Genomic DNA, 16452 nt, shown 5'->3' with positions numbered 1-16452 from the left:
AATAATAATAGTAATAATAAAAAAAGCAGCAGCAGCAACTCTCTATTCTCATTGGTACACCTGTCTCAGACTCCTTTATTTTTCCTTTGGAAGAGGGCCACATCGTGCACACTTTCAAGGAGTAAATATAGTTTTTATAATTACGTGTTCAGAGAAAATGAACTTTTAGAATAACTACTATAAAATAAAATAATGTAAATTTTATTTTATTTATTTTTTTTGAGATGAAGTCTTGCTCTGTCGCCGAGGCTGGAATGTAGTGGCATAATCTCGGCTCACTGCAGCCTCCGCATCCTGGGTTCCAGTGATTCTCCTGCCTCAGCTTCCCAGGTAGCTGGGATTACAGGCACGCGCCAGCACGCCCAGCTACTTCTTGTATTTTTAGTAGAGATGGGGTTTCACCATGTTGGCCAGGTTAGTCTTGAACTCCTGACCTCAGGTGATCTGTCTGCTTCAGCCTCTCAAAGTACTAGGATTATAGGCGTGAGCCATCACAACTGACCAATTATGTACATTTTAGATAAAATTTGGTTAATAAGCAGCAAAATAATCAAAAGATTTCTAAATTCCAAAATATCAAAATCAGTAACATTGTAATTCAACTAAGGAATGTGTATGAACCTTGGAATTTGTTTTAATTACATTTGATCAATGCCTTTTAATGAAATAAATACGTGAAATAGCATTTGGGGAAGTTATTCTAATAGTAAAAGTAGCTATCCCTTATTTAACTTCTATTATGTATCAACTGTGCTGGACGCTTTACATAAATTCCCCTAATTTAGATGAGGAAACTGCAGTCTTGAAAGATCACACAGGGCTGCCTCTTTGACTCTGAATGAAGGAACTCTCTGGTTTTTTCATTTAAACTGTAATCTCTTTCAGGGTAATGACCAGGCGAAATTCTTTCATGTTTCTTATGAAGGACATATGCCTAGGATAATGTCAGTAAGTACTCAGTAAAAACCTTAAGTTTATCCTCTGAATCAGTCGAAATACTTTTTCTGTACCATCACTCTTGCTACAAAACTTCAGGAAGAATTTCTTCTTGGTTGAAAATGGCTAAAACAAGCAATGAAACCATGCGCTCTTAAGCAATATAATGTATTACTCCATTTCTCGCAAGTTGGCATCTATCAATTACAACAGCAATGTCATGAGAAAATACCTTAAAAACAAATTCTTTATTCATGCAGCAGTTTATTTTTAACTGAGTCTACAACAACATAGTAGAGTTAGTGGTTATTAGTTAATGTTATATAAAAAAAACTTCAAAAGGACTAAAATTAAGGGTAGTGAGGAAAACTCCAAAGATGAAAAGATTTTCAGGTTATCACCTGTACCATTAGGTTCCGATGAAATGGGTAAGTAAGGCAAAGATTCTTCTTCTGAGTCAGAATCAGAGTCAAGGAGCATGTGAGAACTGGAAGGCTTAGTGGCAATATTGAGAGAAGTAGAGGAACGTTGGTAGGTGAATGACATGGATTCCATAGTGTGTGACTGAGTGATATGAACTAAACACCCAACATAAAAGGAAGTAAGAATGCAGAAAGAAGAGAAAATGAAATGAAAGCTTAAAAATAGAGCTAATATAATAATTTAAAAACTAGACATGTGGAGTTTTTCTTTTGTATGTTTATGAAAAACTTTGTAAAAAAAATCAACAAATAAAATAAGCTTGAAATGTTACTTGAATCCTTACTCCAAGGAGTAGGTTTTCCCTTAAAGAAAATACAAACATTTTTCCTTCAGAGCAGTCAGTCGCAAGACTTAAAACAATCAACTGATTTATGTTTAAGACAAATAGTAGTGCTGAAAGCAAATCCATACCTGGAAACCCATCATCTGCCTCAGCATCCCCTGGTCCACTGCCTATACTGGAACTATCCAGACCAATATGCAAGGCTTGGAGTTGTGACCGCAGCTGCTCAATGTCACTGTCTTTACTGTCCAATGTCATCTGCAGTTCAATTCGAATCTGGCTCTCTTCAGCTATTTGCTATAAGAAATTTAATTACAGTAAGTTAATTGGATGCAACACAACTCAACATTTTGCTTCTGGGTTCAATAATAATTATTAAATAATAGAAATGGTCTATAACCAGTAAAACAAACAGATATGAAAATAATTCTACTTCTTAAAAAGAAGTCTTCAGTAGAGTCCAAAAAGTATTCTTACTGCCTGCATTTCATTCAGTTCTTTCTGATACTTGATCATCTGCTGGGTCAATTTCTCACGTTCAGATTTAAGCTCCATATGTAGCTTTCTATTCTCCTTCTCTTTTCTCCGCACATCTGTGTCATTACCACGCTTGACAGGTTCTTTGCGATTCATGATCTCAGCCAACTTATTCACAGCCTTAAAAAAATGTAAAAATAAGTATAATACATAAATAAAATAAATTACGTGTATGGTTTCTCAGTATCTCATCAATAGCAACAAGTTATGCAATCACAAATACTCTCCTTCCCTACACACAGGGCTACAAAGAAACACTTTTTATAATATTTAAATAATACACCTCCTTTACTACTCATCATCCTTCTCCATCCAATGCGCCATTAGATTTTTATTCGTGTTTTCTGAGAATTATAATTTAAATATTTATAGAATTGATCTGATGTTGCTTTCTACCATTATGACTTTTTAGTTCTAAGAGAGACTTTAATAGGCAGACCTTTCTGCTTTTATTCTGGAGGAAGAACATTTTGCAGTGGCATCATATTAATAAAATATTCTATGTCCAACAACGGTGAAGAGTACCTAGTACCCCACCTGTTCATGCAATACATATGCAACTGTAGGAGTTGGCAGAGAGTGAACTAACTGACCCTTTTCAGGTTGTCAGTAAATGGTGAATCCCAACAGTTCTTAAAAGTAGAAAAACATTAAATTACAACAATAAATTGAAAGAGAATGTGATTCCAAAAGGAAAAATTAAGAAAAATTTTGGTAGCTATAGAATTGAACAATATTAATTAAATCTAACTTCTCCCAACCTGGCAAAAATCAGATAATTGTGACTTCACAAATATTGGTACATTCGATGACTACGCTACCAACTTGTAATGTTCAAAGTAAAATGTAAAACAGATAAACTGAGACAAAATTCAAAATCATATTTAGATTCTATTATACATACTTGAGTTTTGAGTGTTCTTTCTGTTAACAGCTGTTTCTCAAACTGTGCTTTAATAGCTGCTGCGCTTATTTCTTCATCTTTCAATCTTGACAGTTCTGAAACATGGAAAAAAGTTAAAATTACATTGGTAATTACAGTAGCTGATAAACATTAGGTATATGAAAAATAAACATTTTTGTTAATACATACGCTCTTGAACATCTTTCAGCTTGTTATTTAATTCTTCTTTCTCATTTGCAAGATTGGCAACATCACTAGTTAGGGTCCTATTAGTTTCTTCAAGCTAAGAAATGAAAGAGGAAAAAATAATCACATCCCAATTTACATAGTTTATGTTATAAAACAATGATTCAAATAAGAAACATTCTAGAATATTGTTAAACCTCTTATTTTATTTTTCCTTTTATTTTTTTGTGAGTCTTGCTCTGTCACCCAGGCTGAGTCTTGCTTTGTCACCTAGGAGTGCAGTGGCGTGATCTCAGCTCACTGCAACCTCCGCCTCCTGGTTTCAAGTGATTCTCCTGCCCCAGCCTCCTGAGTAGCTGGGATTACAGGCATGTGCCACCACACCTGGCTGATTTTTGTATTTTTAGTAGAGAAGGGGTTTCACTATGTTGGTCAGGTTGGTCTCAAACTCCTGGCCTCAAGTGATCACCTGCCTAGGCCTCTCAAAGTGCTGGGATTACTTATAGGCATGGGCCAACGCACCTGGTGTGAAGGAAGTTTTATTGTAAATTATGTGTTTCCCCTTTCCACCCATGATTGTATTTCATTACAAACACATGAAACAATACATAGCGTGGCTTTATGTGATTTTCTTCTTCTTTTTTTTTTTTTTCTCTTTTTGGAGACAAGGTCTCAAGCTCTGTTGCCCAGGCTGGAGTGCAATGGCACTCAATCACCACTCACTGTAGCCCCAGCCTCCAGGGCTCTAAGGGTCCTCCCACCTCAGCCCCCATGAGTAGCTAGCTGGGACTATAGGCATGAATCACCACACCTGGCTACATTTTTTTTTTTTTTTCTTGGTAGAAACAGGGTCTCACTGTGTTGCCCAGGCTGGTCTCAAACTCCTGGAGCTCAAGCAATACTCCTACCTTGAACTCCCAAAGTGCTGCAATTACAGGTATGAGCCAGCATGCCAGGCTGTGATTTTCAATCTTACTGAATTTATCTTTCTGTAACTGTTTTCACTCAATAGCATATTAAAGTATTAAATTGCTGATACAAATGAAGACCTAATTCATTTTAACTGACATAATAGTTCCATCTTCTATTACATTTAATGCATGCATTCATTCATTCATTCATGGATATTTGAGTTTTTGCTAACATATTTATGCTGCTATAAGCATTGTGCCGAAGTTTCTATAGTGTATTTATCTTAATGTAGACTTTCTTTGGACTGCATTATATGAATGCCTAAAATTTACTGGAAACTGTCATATTACTTACTGTACTATGCCATACCAAATTTATACTTCCCATAGTGAATAAGATTGCCATTTTCTAGACATTCTTCAGACACTTGAAATTGTCAGCCACTGAATTTCTGCCAACGTGATGGGTACGAAATGGTATTTCAAAGTTGTTTTACCTAGGCTTTTCTTGAACAATAGTGAGGTTAAGTATGTGCTTATATATTTACATTTTCCCTTTTAGCTAAGTTTTCTTCCAAATTCTTTAATCTTATCTTACTGAATTAGACATTCTACATATACTGTAGATACAAATCTGTTTAATAAATATATTACAAATATCTCCTTTCTGTCATTTGTTTATGCTGTCCTCTGTCATATGCAACTTTTAGATTCTGTTCTAATAGCTTAAATTTTTTATTTTTCATAGTTAGTCCTTAAGATAGCTAGAATTTACTTTTCTGTGTGGTGTAGTGGGGATTTAATTTTATTCCTTTCCACATAAAAATACAGTTATTCCAAAACCATTTATGAAATGTGTCCTTTCCCTGTGATTTGTACACTGCCACTCCCATCATATATACCAAGTTCCTGTATGTGCAGAAATCTTTATGGCCTCCCTTTTTCATTTCCACTGAACAGGATTGAATATCCCTGTTCTAATACCACACTTTTTAATTACTGCAGCATTTCAATATGTCTAGTTAATTGATAGGGTAAACCTAACTACTTGATATTTGACCTCTCTCTGAAATTTTTATTGCAATTTTTTCAACCTGCATGGAACTGTTTTCCTGGTAGTTTCAAGATTCTTCTGAACTAAGTTCTATTTAAAAAGAAAAAAAAATGACCCTTTCACTTTAGACCTTTAACTTTGAATTCATTAACAGGTGAAGTCACTTTTAGTAAGCTCCTCTGACAACACTGAGAAGATGACAGTTAACTAGATAAAAAATCTTGTAGTCAGCATATATGATTTTTCATTTAGATCTGTGATACTTAGTATGTCTAAAGAAGGTTTAAGATATAGCAATTTAATTATAATCCAAAAAAGCACCAAGAATTTGACTTACAGAAGCAATTGTGGCATCTTTTTCGGTAAGTTCCTGTTTGTGTCTAGCCATCATCTCTTTGATCTCCAGCTCTTTCATGATCTTCTCTTTTTCCAAATCAGAATATTGTTCTTCAGCAATTGAACGAGCCAGTTGCTCAGAATCTGCTTTGGTCAAGGTGATCTCCAGTTGGGCAGCCAAGGAGTCCCTACATTTTAGCAATATATCATTTTAATGGTTCAGTTTTCACTATTAAGTGAAAGTTTTTGTCTAATTCATTTCATCAATAATTTTTTATTTGGTGATTACCAGGCATTGTTCTAGGAGCAAAGTATACAGCTATGAACAAAAACAGAAAAGGGTCTCATACTTACCGTTCATCCTGTAATTCCTGTTTCTTTTGCTGTAATTCTTTACCAAGTTTGGTCTTTTCTTCACATTCTTCTTTAAGCTCCCTAACTTGTGTTTTATAAAGGGTCTAAATAGCAAAATAAATAAAATGTATATCATCATCAGGAATATTGCTTCACATTCAAAAGTTATCCAGACAAAAAGGAGAACGACCACATACATATATCTTCTTACTGTTAAGTCCCTGAGCAAATGAATAGTTTAATGAACTTTCCTATTTCTAGTCATCAATTAACTAATACAAATTCAGCTAATAATTAAGAAGCATGATTTTCAACTGGATATCATAGTGATATTTCTCATTTAATAGCACAGATAGGTAAAATGAGTAAGGAGGGAAGGAAAAACATTAAGAATTAGACAAAAAATGTTGTTAGCTTAAATCAATAAAACAGGAGTTTCTACTTCATATTTCTAAAACTGATCTCAAAAAAGCACAACTATTAAAAATGATAATTTTATTATAATTTTATTTCTTGCCTTATGAAAATATTTTCTTCCTGAAAACAATGCTGTTAATCAGCTTCATCAGGTATGTTATGTGCTTAGAATTATTTTTCTAGCAATAATAAATTTCTCTTAAACTATCTATATTCTTTTGCCCAGCTGCTCTTTTTATATGAATTGTATGGTATAAATAAAACATCCCATCCAAAACTGTTTGCTATTTGCAAATTAATGCGTCTGGAACTTACTGAGAAATACTGTTCTGCTTCGAGCTGATCCTGGAGCTCCTTCATTTGCCCATCTGCATCCTGACGTTCTCTGTGAGGACAATAAATCAAAGGTTTAACTAATTTACACACATTTTAAAGGAGCAGCTCTCAAGGTATGATCTGGGGGAAGCCCTGGGAGTCTCTGAGGTTCTTCCACAGAACCCATGAGGTCAAATCATTTTCATAATACTGAGCACCACGGCTTTTTTAAAAGTCTCATTCCCTCGTTATATACCATATGTACTTTTCCTGAGGCCACATGACTTGTAATTATGTCATTCTGATGGTCAAAAAAATATGTTTGTGTGTTCCTGTGTTTTAAAGTTTTCTCAGTTTTAATTTCTAACACAATACAAATCATTAGATATAACAAACGAAAACACAAACTCATTTGGAACCCTTGATAATAATAATAATTATTATTATTTTTTGAGACGGAGTCTCGCTCTGTCGCCCAGGCTGGAGGGCAGTGGCACCATCTCAGCTCACTGCAAGTTCCGCCTCCTGGGTTCATGCCATTCGCCTGCCTCAGCCTCCTGAGTAGCTGGGATTACAGGTGCCCACCACTTCGGCCGGCGTAATTTTGTGTATTTTTTGTAGAGATGGGGTTTCAATGTGTTAGCCAGGATGGTTTCGATCTCCAGACCTTGTGATCTGCCCTCCTCAGCCTCCCAAAGTGCTGGGATTACAGGCGTGAGCCACTGCGGCCAGCAGAACCCTTGATAATTTTTAAGAGTTAAAGGGGTTCTGAGACCAGTGTTATACTAAATCAACATTGAATCACACATTCACATACAGATATTATGATCAGCCATTTATGCCAACCAAGTGTAAGAATCCAAAGAGCACCTCAAATCTGGTGATCTTAGTGGGGAGTGAAGAATGCCTGGGAGGGGGCTTCTGGGGAGATGAGAAGTGCTGGCTTTAGATCTAAACATGGATGGTGGCTGCACAGATTTGTATACTTTGTAAAAATTCACGGCCGGGCGCGGTGGCTCAAGCCTGTAATCCCAGCACTTTGGGAGGCCGAGACGGGTGGATCACGAGGTCAGGAGATCGAGACCATCCTGGCTAACACGGTGAAACCCCGTCTCTACCAAAAAATACAAAAAACTAGCCGGGCGAGGTGGCGGGCGCCTGTAGTCCCAGCTACTCGGGAGGCTGAGGCAGGAGAATGGTGGGAACCCGGGAGGCGGAGCTTGCAGGGAGCTGAGATCCGGCCACAGCACTCCAGCCTGGGTGACAGAGCGAGACTCCGTCTCAAAAAAAAAAAAAAAAAAAAAAAAAATTCACTCAGCTCCACACTTAGTATTTGTGTACTTTTTCTGTATTATGTTAATCTTCAATAAAGGAATAAAATAATGAATAAAATAATAAATAAAATAAAAGCAAGCCCAACAACCCATTTAAGAAGCTAGGTTGAAATGGTACGTTAAATTCTGGCCTTATTTTAAAAACATAAAAATTATAGTTATCCCAAACCAAAACTAAGGAGGAATAAAGTTGGAGAACAATACAATTTGTATCATATAATTTAAAAACAAGCAAAAAACAAAATAAAATGTACAGAAAACTCAACTTCATATATATTTGTTCAGAAATATGGATAAAGGCACAGAAAACAGTCTGGAAGGAGAAATAACAAACTGTTGACATGTTACCTCTGGAGAGAGGAAAATGTCTGCATTCATGAAGGAGAGCTTCTACTGCTTTATCTTTTTTTTTTTTTAAATATAGTCTTGAGTATTTCACAATGGGAAGCTATATGAATACCACTTGGGTATTTAAAAAATCTACAATGCAGGAAGACTCAGAGGTAGCACGTGATTTAACCCCAGTCTCTCCAGTTCGTATACTGCTTAGAAGGTTTATCCTCATTCCCATTTAACATAATTTGCTCACTTTGTTTACTCACTGGCTAAACTTGCGGGTAAAAAAGGAAGTTATAACTCAATGTCACTTAACTGTGTCATTTCTGTATTTTATTGTTGATAAGTATACTGTTGAGAATTCATGATTCTCATTTCTCCATGAGGCAAAGATGTGAGAGATGCTATTTAACAAATATATGAAAGGTCAAGTTTCAAAACTGTCCAATGATTGTCAGCTAAGCCCACTTGTGGCAAACCACAGTATATTTTCTTCTTCAAGAGCTGATATCTTTCATTTATATGTAACTTTTAAAACCTAATATTTATTAGGTATTTAAGAAAAGTAATTTTCAGAAAGTATTATTTCAGAAAGCAACCATGTAATAGGCACGTGGTTACAAATGAGGAGTACAGAACAGCAGGAAGAAATTACGGGAAGTAGAAGTCTCCTCATGCCACACCTCTCCACCCCTACTAATCCTGTTCCCCTAGAAGAAATAACTGTTTCATTTCTGTGTTGTCTTTTGGTGGTTACCTCCACATCTCAGTTATTTCTTGACATAAGTTTTAGATATTATTTGCCAATTCCCTGTTGTCAGACTTGAATTTAGCTCTCTTGTCTTCCCCAACCTCTCCCCACCTCCCAATAGTTGTATCACTCATCTAAGTGGTATAATGAACCCCCCATTTCCCTCTTAGAGCAACCACAAACTACAATCTCCGCAGTTTATTAGATGAGAACTCTGACACTCCCACCCTGTCTTTGTTTTTGAAATTTCATGAGAATATATCTAGATGTAGATCCTTTTTCATTTATTTGCTGAGTCCCTTCAGTCTAAAGACACTTCTCCTTTGGCTATGGGAAATTCTTCTCTATTATTTCTTTAATTTCCTCCTCTTGGTTTTTCGTTCTTGCTGGAATTCTTATTTGCTGGGTGCTAGATTTCCTAGAACAGTCCCTCTGTGCCTTACCTATCTATGTCTTTCAAACCTTCCATGTCATTTCTTCTTTTGTTCTACATTTTAGGAAATTTCTTTGACTTTTCTTCGAACCCTTCCAACAAATTTATATTGGCAGTAATCACTCATCTTCAAGAGTTCTTTCCTATTCTGGCTGTTCCTTTTACATTGTATCTGGTTCTCAATTAATGAAAGCAGTATCTCCTGAAATCTTTGATCAATACTAATTACCAATAGCTTTTTACAGTGCTTTTGTTTTTCCAGAACTTTTAGCAGTTCTCTTCTATTCCTTGATACATGTTTCCTCCGGGGGCACTTTTCCTCTTTCATTATCATAATCTTCCTCTTTCAGATTGCAGGCTTTCCTCAAATGCTTAGTGATACTTGGTTATTTATTTTCAAAGGAGGCCAGAAAAATTTTAATCTCTATGTATGTAGGAGTTTTCTCACTGGCAAGCTTCAGTTTAAGATGAGAGGCTTTAAAAGCCAGCATTAAGCAAGGGGACCCCTAAATGCCAGAGTGAGAAAGGCTTTTCACCCCAAATTAGCTGTTGTAATTACCCCAGAGGTTGTACCCAATTACTCTGTAGAGGAGAATGCTCTGATAAAAACCCTAGTGGTGGGAGGTACCTGGCTGCAGACATATCTGCAAGGGTATGATCAGCAGATTATGTATATATGATATGTATGTATGTATGTATGACAGAGTATGATCAGCAGATTAGTTCATTTACTGTCACAGCTTACTCCAGGCCTTACTTGCTCTGAATACTTTTTTTCCATCTATATCCCACTTCATATATACCCCAGGCCTTATATATACTCCTTTCTTCTTTTGTTCTACTTCATCAGTCACAAGGCTTCCATTTAACTGCCATCTCATTCGCTAGAGAACTTTCTTGCCCTCCAACCCATTCTCTTTCTTACTTATTGTGGGTTTATACATTTTTTTTTTTTTTTTGAGACGGAGTCTCGCTCTGTCACCCAGGCTGGAGTGCAGTGGCCGGATCTCAGCTCACTGCAAGCTCTGCCTCCCGGGTTTACGCCATTCTCCTGCCTCAGCCTCCCGAGTAGCTGGACTACAGGCGCCCGCCACCACGCCCGGCTAGTTTTTTGTATTTTTAGTAGAGACGGGGTTTCACCGTGTTAGCCAGGATGGTCTCGATCTCCTGACCTCGTGATCCGCCCGTCTCGGCCTCCCAAAGTGCTGGGATTACAGGCTTGAGCCACCGCGCCCGGCCGGGTTTATACATTTTTAAAATTCCTTTACTAGAGTTTTTCTGGAATCTTACAAGAAAGAAGAGATATATATGTTGGCCATTTAAAAAAGAAGCCAACATAGCACTTCATATGTAAATTCCCATTGCATGTATTTTTTTTTTAATCTTGCATTCAATTACTTATGTACCTGCCTTATCTTCCTCACTGAATAACTAATGATAAAACGCTAGTAAGCTTCTCATGGGTAGGAAATGTATTTGGTTAATCTTTCTATCTTTCATAGTAACTACTACAATGCCTTATATCTAAGAGGGATGTAAACATTCATACATTTATTGAGGATGTAGTATATGTAAAACCTTAATCAAGGATTGGGGGCCGGGCACAGTGGCTCACGCCTGTAATTCCAGCACTTTGGGAGGCAGAGCCAGGCAGATCACCTGTGTCAGGAGTTCAAGACCACCCTGTCCAACATGGTGAAACCCTCTCTCTACTAAAAATACAAAAATTAGCCAGGCATAGTGGCGGGCACCTGTAATCCCAGCTACTTGGGAGGCTGAGGCAGAATTGCTTGAACCTAGGAAGGGAAGGTTGCAGTGAGCTGAGACCATGCCACTGCACTCCAACTTATGCAACAAGAGCGAAATTCCGTATCAAAAAAAAAAAAGGACTGGGGAGAACAAAATATAAATAAATGATTTTTGCCCTTCAATTTTAACCCTACGAACACTTCCTCTATAACCCTATTAGGTGGCTAAGATAGAAAACATGGGTGTCTTTGGTGGGGAGAGGTAAGGAAAAGAGGGATTAAGAAACAACAGAACGCTATTCACTTACAAGGAAAATAAGAGGCATACACACTAGGTATAAACAAAGCATTATTAGAAGTGGGAAGGAAACACAACCTAGATGATTAACTAGCTCTTACATTTGCATAAACGTTATTGTTAGAATAAAAAGCGGGCCTGAAATGAGAGAGAAAAATAAAGCTAATATACAGGGAAAAAAAAAAACACAATGAAAAAGATGTCTGATTATTGTTCCAATTTCTAGTTCCAATTTTAAAAGTTTAAATCTAATGAAGTTGAAGGTCTAGGCTTACCCTGGCAATAAACAGATAAGCCAAAAAAAAAAAAAAAGTCTACTTGAATATTTTGAGCATCCTTTCTTAGACAGTATCAATCTTACTGACCTATCACCAGGTATGCATAAAGCAGACAATTACAATGAGGATAAATTAGTAGTAGCTGTAGTAGTTGTAACAGTAATAGATCTAGCAGTAATAGTCCCTAACACTTCTCATATGATGCATGCTTTAAATAAACCATTGCTTTCCTTTAGAAGATCCCTAACAAGGAAGCGATTACTGCTCCCTTTCACAAGTGTGATAAAAGGCTTAGAGAAATTAAATCATTTGCCCAGTGTTGGTTAGGTGGTAAGTAACAGAACCAATATTCACAACTCTGTCTGGATCCAAAGCCTTTGTTCTTTCCACTCTATCACACTGTCTTTCATCAAACAACTAGGATCCAATATGACCTCTGGTCATGATTAGGAAGAAGTAGTTCACCTACTAACAGAATAAATGGGACAAATTTTAATAGTATATCTACTATATATTTAAATTTATGTTTTTTAGAGTTGAGTTCCTGTTATGCTGCCCAGGATGGCATGTAGTGGCTATTCACAGGCATGATCACAGCGCAATCTCACTTCACCTCAAGTGATTCTCCTGCCTCAGCCACCCAAGTAGCTGGGACTACAGATGTGCACCACCATGCCTATAATATTTTTAGTATTTTAACAATATGTTTTCCACTTTATAAGTAAATCAAGTAGAGCACTAGAGTATATCCTACGACACAATTAAAAATTTACATGCTGTTTATTTAACAGTCAAACATTTCCAAGTCTAAGAAACTAAGGAAACAAACAACAGGCACACAGACAATAAGCTTGAGAAAGAGCCCTGAGGAGGAATCTAAAAGCATGGTGTGAAAATCCCAGGTATTTTCTTCTGCCTCATCACTAACACTTCCTCTATCATCACACTGTAATTAGGTAGCAGTGGTAAAAACTGTTGGGGAAACAAATATAATCTTGAAGGACAACAGTGACACTCAACACATTACTTATACAGAAAGAGAAAACGTGGTCAAGAAAGTAAAATGCTCAAAAGAAAACCCACAGATACACCAAAATTAACATATACATGGATAATTCTGCATATTAAAATATCTCAATCAATTAACTTACTTTCGAAGTTCAGCATTTTGTTTTTCCAAGTTCATTTTCATTTCCATGAGATGGTTATTTTCTTGCTTTAACTGCTTTTCTGACATTTTCAGTGTGTTAACCTGTTGTGTTTGCATCTTCAGGTCATTTTGTGTAAGGCAGCGCTTCTGAGTTTCTTGCTCTATTTTTAACGTCAGGTTCCTAACCTAAGAAATAAATTGTGTACTTGGTATATAAGTAAATTATTTCTATTTTTTTAATCAATGAAGTTGGTATAAAATATGGTGATGTAAAACAGATTTTTTTACCCTTAGGTAGCTAATTCATTTCATACTAAAATTTTTTTTTTATTTCTAATAATATTATAATTGCATTTTTAAAATAAAATATAATCAGGTAAATATAACTTTAAAAATGTTTAAATTATGATTCCTTTAGTACAGCATCAAAATTTAGTTAAACCAACAAGTTGTAGACTATTATAAGAAAAACTTTAAAATTATGAAACCATCACTAGACCTTCGTGAATAAACTTATTAATTTATTAGTTTATTATTAATCATTAGTAGACTTAATACTTACATCCTCATTCAGCACATCTTTCTGTTTAAGGAGCTCATTTATTTTCTGCTGTGACTGTTTGAGGTCACAGTCTAATATAGAACATCTTTTCTCAGCTTCTAGCAATAGGTTCTCCACTTTCTGTTTTAAAGTTCTTTCCTCCAAGAGCTTCTTCTCCATTTCTAGTATAATAAAAATGGACACAATCATAAATTTACATATAAAAGAAGCATTTCAAATATATGACAGTGCTAATAAAAATTACAATGATGCTGCCTTATATTTGTATTGATTTTCAATTTAATATTTTAATAAATTTAAAAATAAAAGCACATTAAATATATGACACCATACTAACGAAAAGTATAATAAATGATGCTGTCTTATACTCTATTAATTTTCTTTTTTTCTTTTCTCTTTTTTTTTTTTTTGAGACAGAGTCTCACTCTGTTGCCCAGGCCGGAGTGCAGTGACACAAACTCAGTTCTTCATAACCTCCTGGATTCAAGCAATTCTCGTGCCTCAGTCTCCAAACATAACTCGGGTTTACAGGCGTGCACCACCACACCTGGCTAAGTTTTGTATTTTTAGTAGAGACAGGGTTTCCCCATGTTGGCCAGGCTGGTCTCAAACTCCTGATGTCATGCAATCCACCCACCTCGCCACCCAAAGTGTTGGAATTACAGGTGTGAACCACTGCGCCTGGCCTTAATTTTCAATTTAATATTTTCACTACTACTCTCAATATATTTGAAATGTCAAGAATTTCATACTTGAAAATTAGGAGTTTCATTCACAGAGCATAAAAATGTATCACACTCTGCAACATTACATCTATTCTAATGGAAGTAAGATAGTTCTGCCTTTATTTATATTCTACAAGATGCTTACATCTTTAAATAAAGGTTTCTTGTATTTTACTGCTATTCTGTGTCTCTCAGTGTTACTATATTTACCTTAAAACAATTCAGGTAGATTCCATGATCTCCATAGGACTTTCCATATTAACACATTATCACGCAGATGTTGAAAATTATGTTTTACGGAGGTGGTAAAGGGCAGGACTCTGGAACCAAATTTTCTGAGCTTAAACCCTGGGTCTAACACTGTTGGACTGGGCAAGTGATTCACCTCTCTGCACCGCTGTTTCCTTATCTCTAGAATAGGGATAACAGCACCTACTTTCCTAGGGAGGTTGTGAAGATTTAATACATGTGTACCACTTAAATGCTGCCTGGCATATGGCAAGCACTTGGTAAGTGCTTATTATTTACGCAGAATTTTTAATGACCTAAGGAAACGCTCACAATGTTTCTTTGCTCTTTTAAAAAGCAAAATAGTATAGAAAACAGAGAAAATTTACAAAATAGTATCCTACTCATAGGATTATGAGTAATCTTTGCTTTTTTCTTTTTATACTTTCCTGTATTTTCTAAATTACTTACAATAAACTTTTAATCTATTTTACTTATCAGAAGGCAAAGTGCCAAGTGATTTCAGTGTTAAATGTAAGTCATCACAGTTAGAGTATTATCTTGATATACTGGTTAGTACTTCAGTTCACATTCAATTAAGGCTCTTCTGCTTTTTCATAACTAATGCTCAACATCTAATTATCATCTATTATAAAGTTATATTAGATAACAAACCTATGAATATTTAGTGTTTAATGAATGGTCTTCAAAAGTGCAGAAAAATGAAACATTCCCCATGTAGTACTAATAATAGTTAGCATTTCTAAACACTTTACATGGTTTACTGCACTTGATTTTCACAACAAGGTAACAATACTATAATTTTCCCTTTACAGGAAACAAGGCACAGAAAGTTTAAATAACTAGACAAGGTCACATAGCCAGTAATTATTTGGTAAGCCATGTTCTTAATCCAAGGAGCCAATGACATGCAACAGGAGGACCAAAGACTTTAGCCTCACATTTGAATACCATTTATAATATTTAACAGTTTTGTGTACTCATGTGTAAAATATGGAAGTCATCATGTATCTTACATTAGCGTTTTAACAGTTTGAAAAAAATGGTAGTTAATACTGAATTGGTTCGTTTTTATCAGTTCAGAGAATAACCACCAAACAAATGTCCTCATTAAAAAAAAAAAATCACCATAACGTAGGCATAATGTAGAACAGAAAGAGGCATTACTGCAATAATGAAACTACTCTTTTTTTTTTTTTTTTTTTTTTTTTTTGAGATGGGGTCTTGCTCTGTTACTGAGGCTGGAGTGCAGTGATGCAATCATGGCTCACTGCAGCCTTGAACTCCTGGGCTCAAGCAATGTTCCCACATCAGTCCCCCAAGTAGCTGGGACTATAGGCGCACGCGACTACATCCAGCTAATTTTTCTATTTCTTGTAGAGATAGGGTCTTGCTATGCTAGCCAGGCTGGTCTCGAACTCCTGGGCTCAAGAGATCCTCCCATCCTGGCCTCCCAAAGTGCTAGGATTACAGATGTGAGCCACCATGCCTAGCCTGATATATTCTTTATCTTGTTTTGAGCAGTAGTTATGTGAGCATATCACAAAACATAAAAAATGTTTACATTTTATTATTGCATGTAAATTATACCTCAATGAAAATAATTAAACTCTGTCTTCTAGGCCACAGACAAGGAAACTTTCTCCCTTACAATTAGATTTTTCTAAATAAAGTACTCATTTCTTTCTTATCATCCTGATTTAGTGCCTTAAACTACACTGATTTTTACTAAGAAAATCTACCATTTTAATTACATGCAATAATAAAAAGGCTATTTTTTTCTAAGTGATTTACTCATAAATGTTATGCTTCAGTATGAAAATAAATTTCTGTTCAAGAGTTTTAAGCCTTTCACAAGAATAGCTTAAAGTA

The 16452-nt window shown here is 35.8% G+C and overlaps 1 protein-coding gene across 3 annotated transcripts in view; it reads right to left on the bottom strand.

The window, feature by feature from the left end:
* ROCK2 (Rho associated coiled-coil containing protein kinase 2) overlaps window positions 1–16452 on the bottom strand; it is a 159295-nt gene that overhangs the window by 12962 nt on the left and 129881 nt on the right. The window contains exons 4-13 of one of the 3 annotated variants that reach the window (XM_074012350.1): window positions 13607–13767; window positions 13046–13230; window positions 6717–6786; window positions 5985–6088; window positions 5632–5818; window positions 3333–3426; window positions 3144–3238; window positions 2180–2359; window positions 1831–1999; window positions 1338–1514 (exon numbers count right to left, since the gene is read on the bottom strand). In XM_074012350.1, the coding sequence (XP_073868451.1) occupies window positions 1338–1514; window positions 1831–1999; window positions 2180–2359; window positions 3144–3238; window positions 3333–3426; window positions 5632–5818; window positions 5985–6088; window positions 6717–6786; window positions 13046–13230; window positions 13607–13767 (1422 nt within the window). The remainder of the gene's footprint in view (window positions 1–1337; window positions 1515–1830; window positions 2000–2179; window positions 2360–3143; window positions 3239–3332; window positions 3427–5631; window positions 5819–5984; window positions 6089–6716; window positions 6787–13045; window positions 13231–13606; window positions 13768–16452) is intronic. The other 2 variants (XM_074012349.1, XM_005576550.5) reach the window with 2 other exon arrangements.

The sequence above is a fragment of the Macaca fascicularis genome, chromosome 13 (genome assembly GCF_037993035.2).
Source record: "Macaca fascicularis isolate 582-1 chromosome 13, T2T-MFA8v1.1".
NCBI classification, from domain to species: domain Eukaryota; kingdom Metazoa; phylum Chordata; class Mammalia; order Primates; family Cercopithecidae; genus Macaca; species Macaca fascicularis.
Note: the sequence above shows the minus strand (reverse complement) of the source record. Positions and strands in the feature narration are given on the sequence as shown.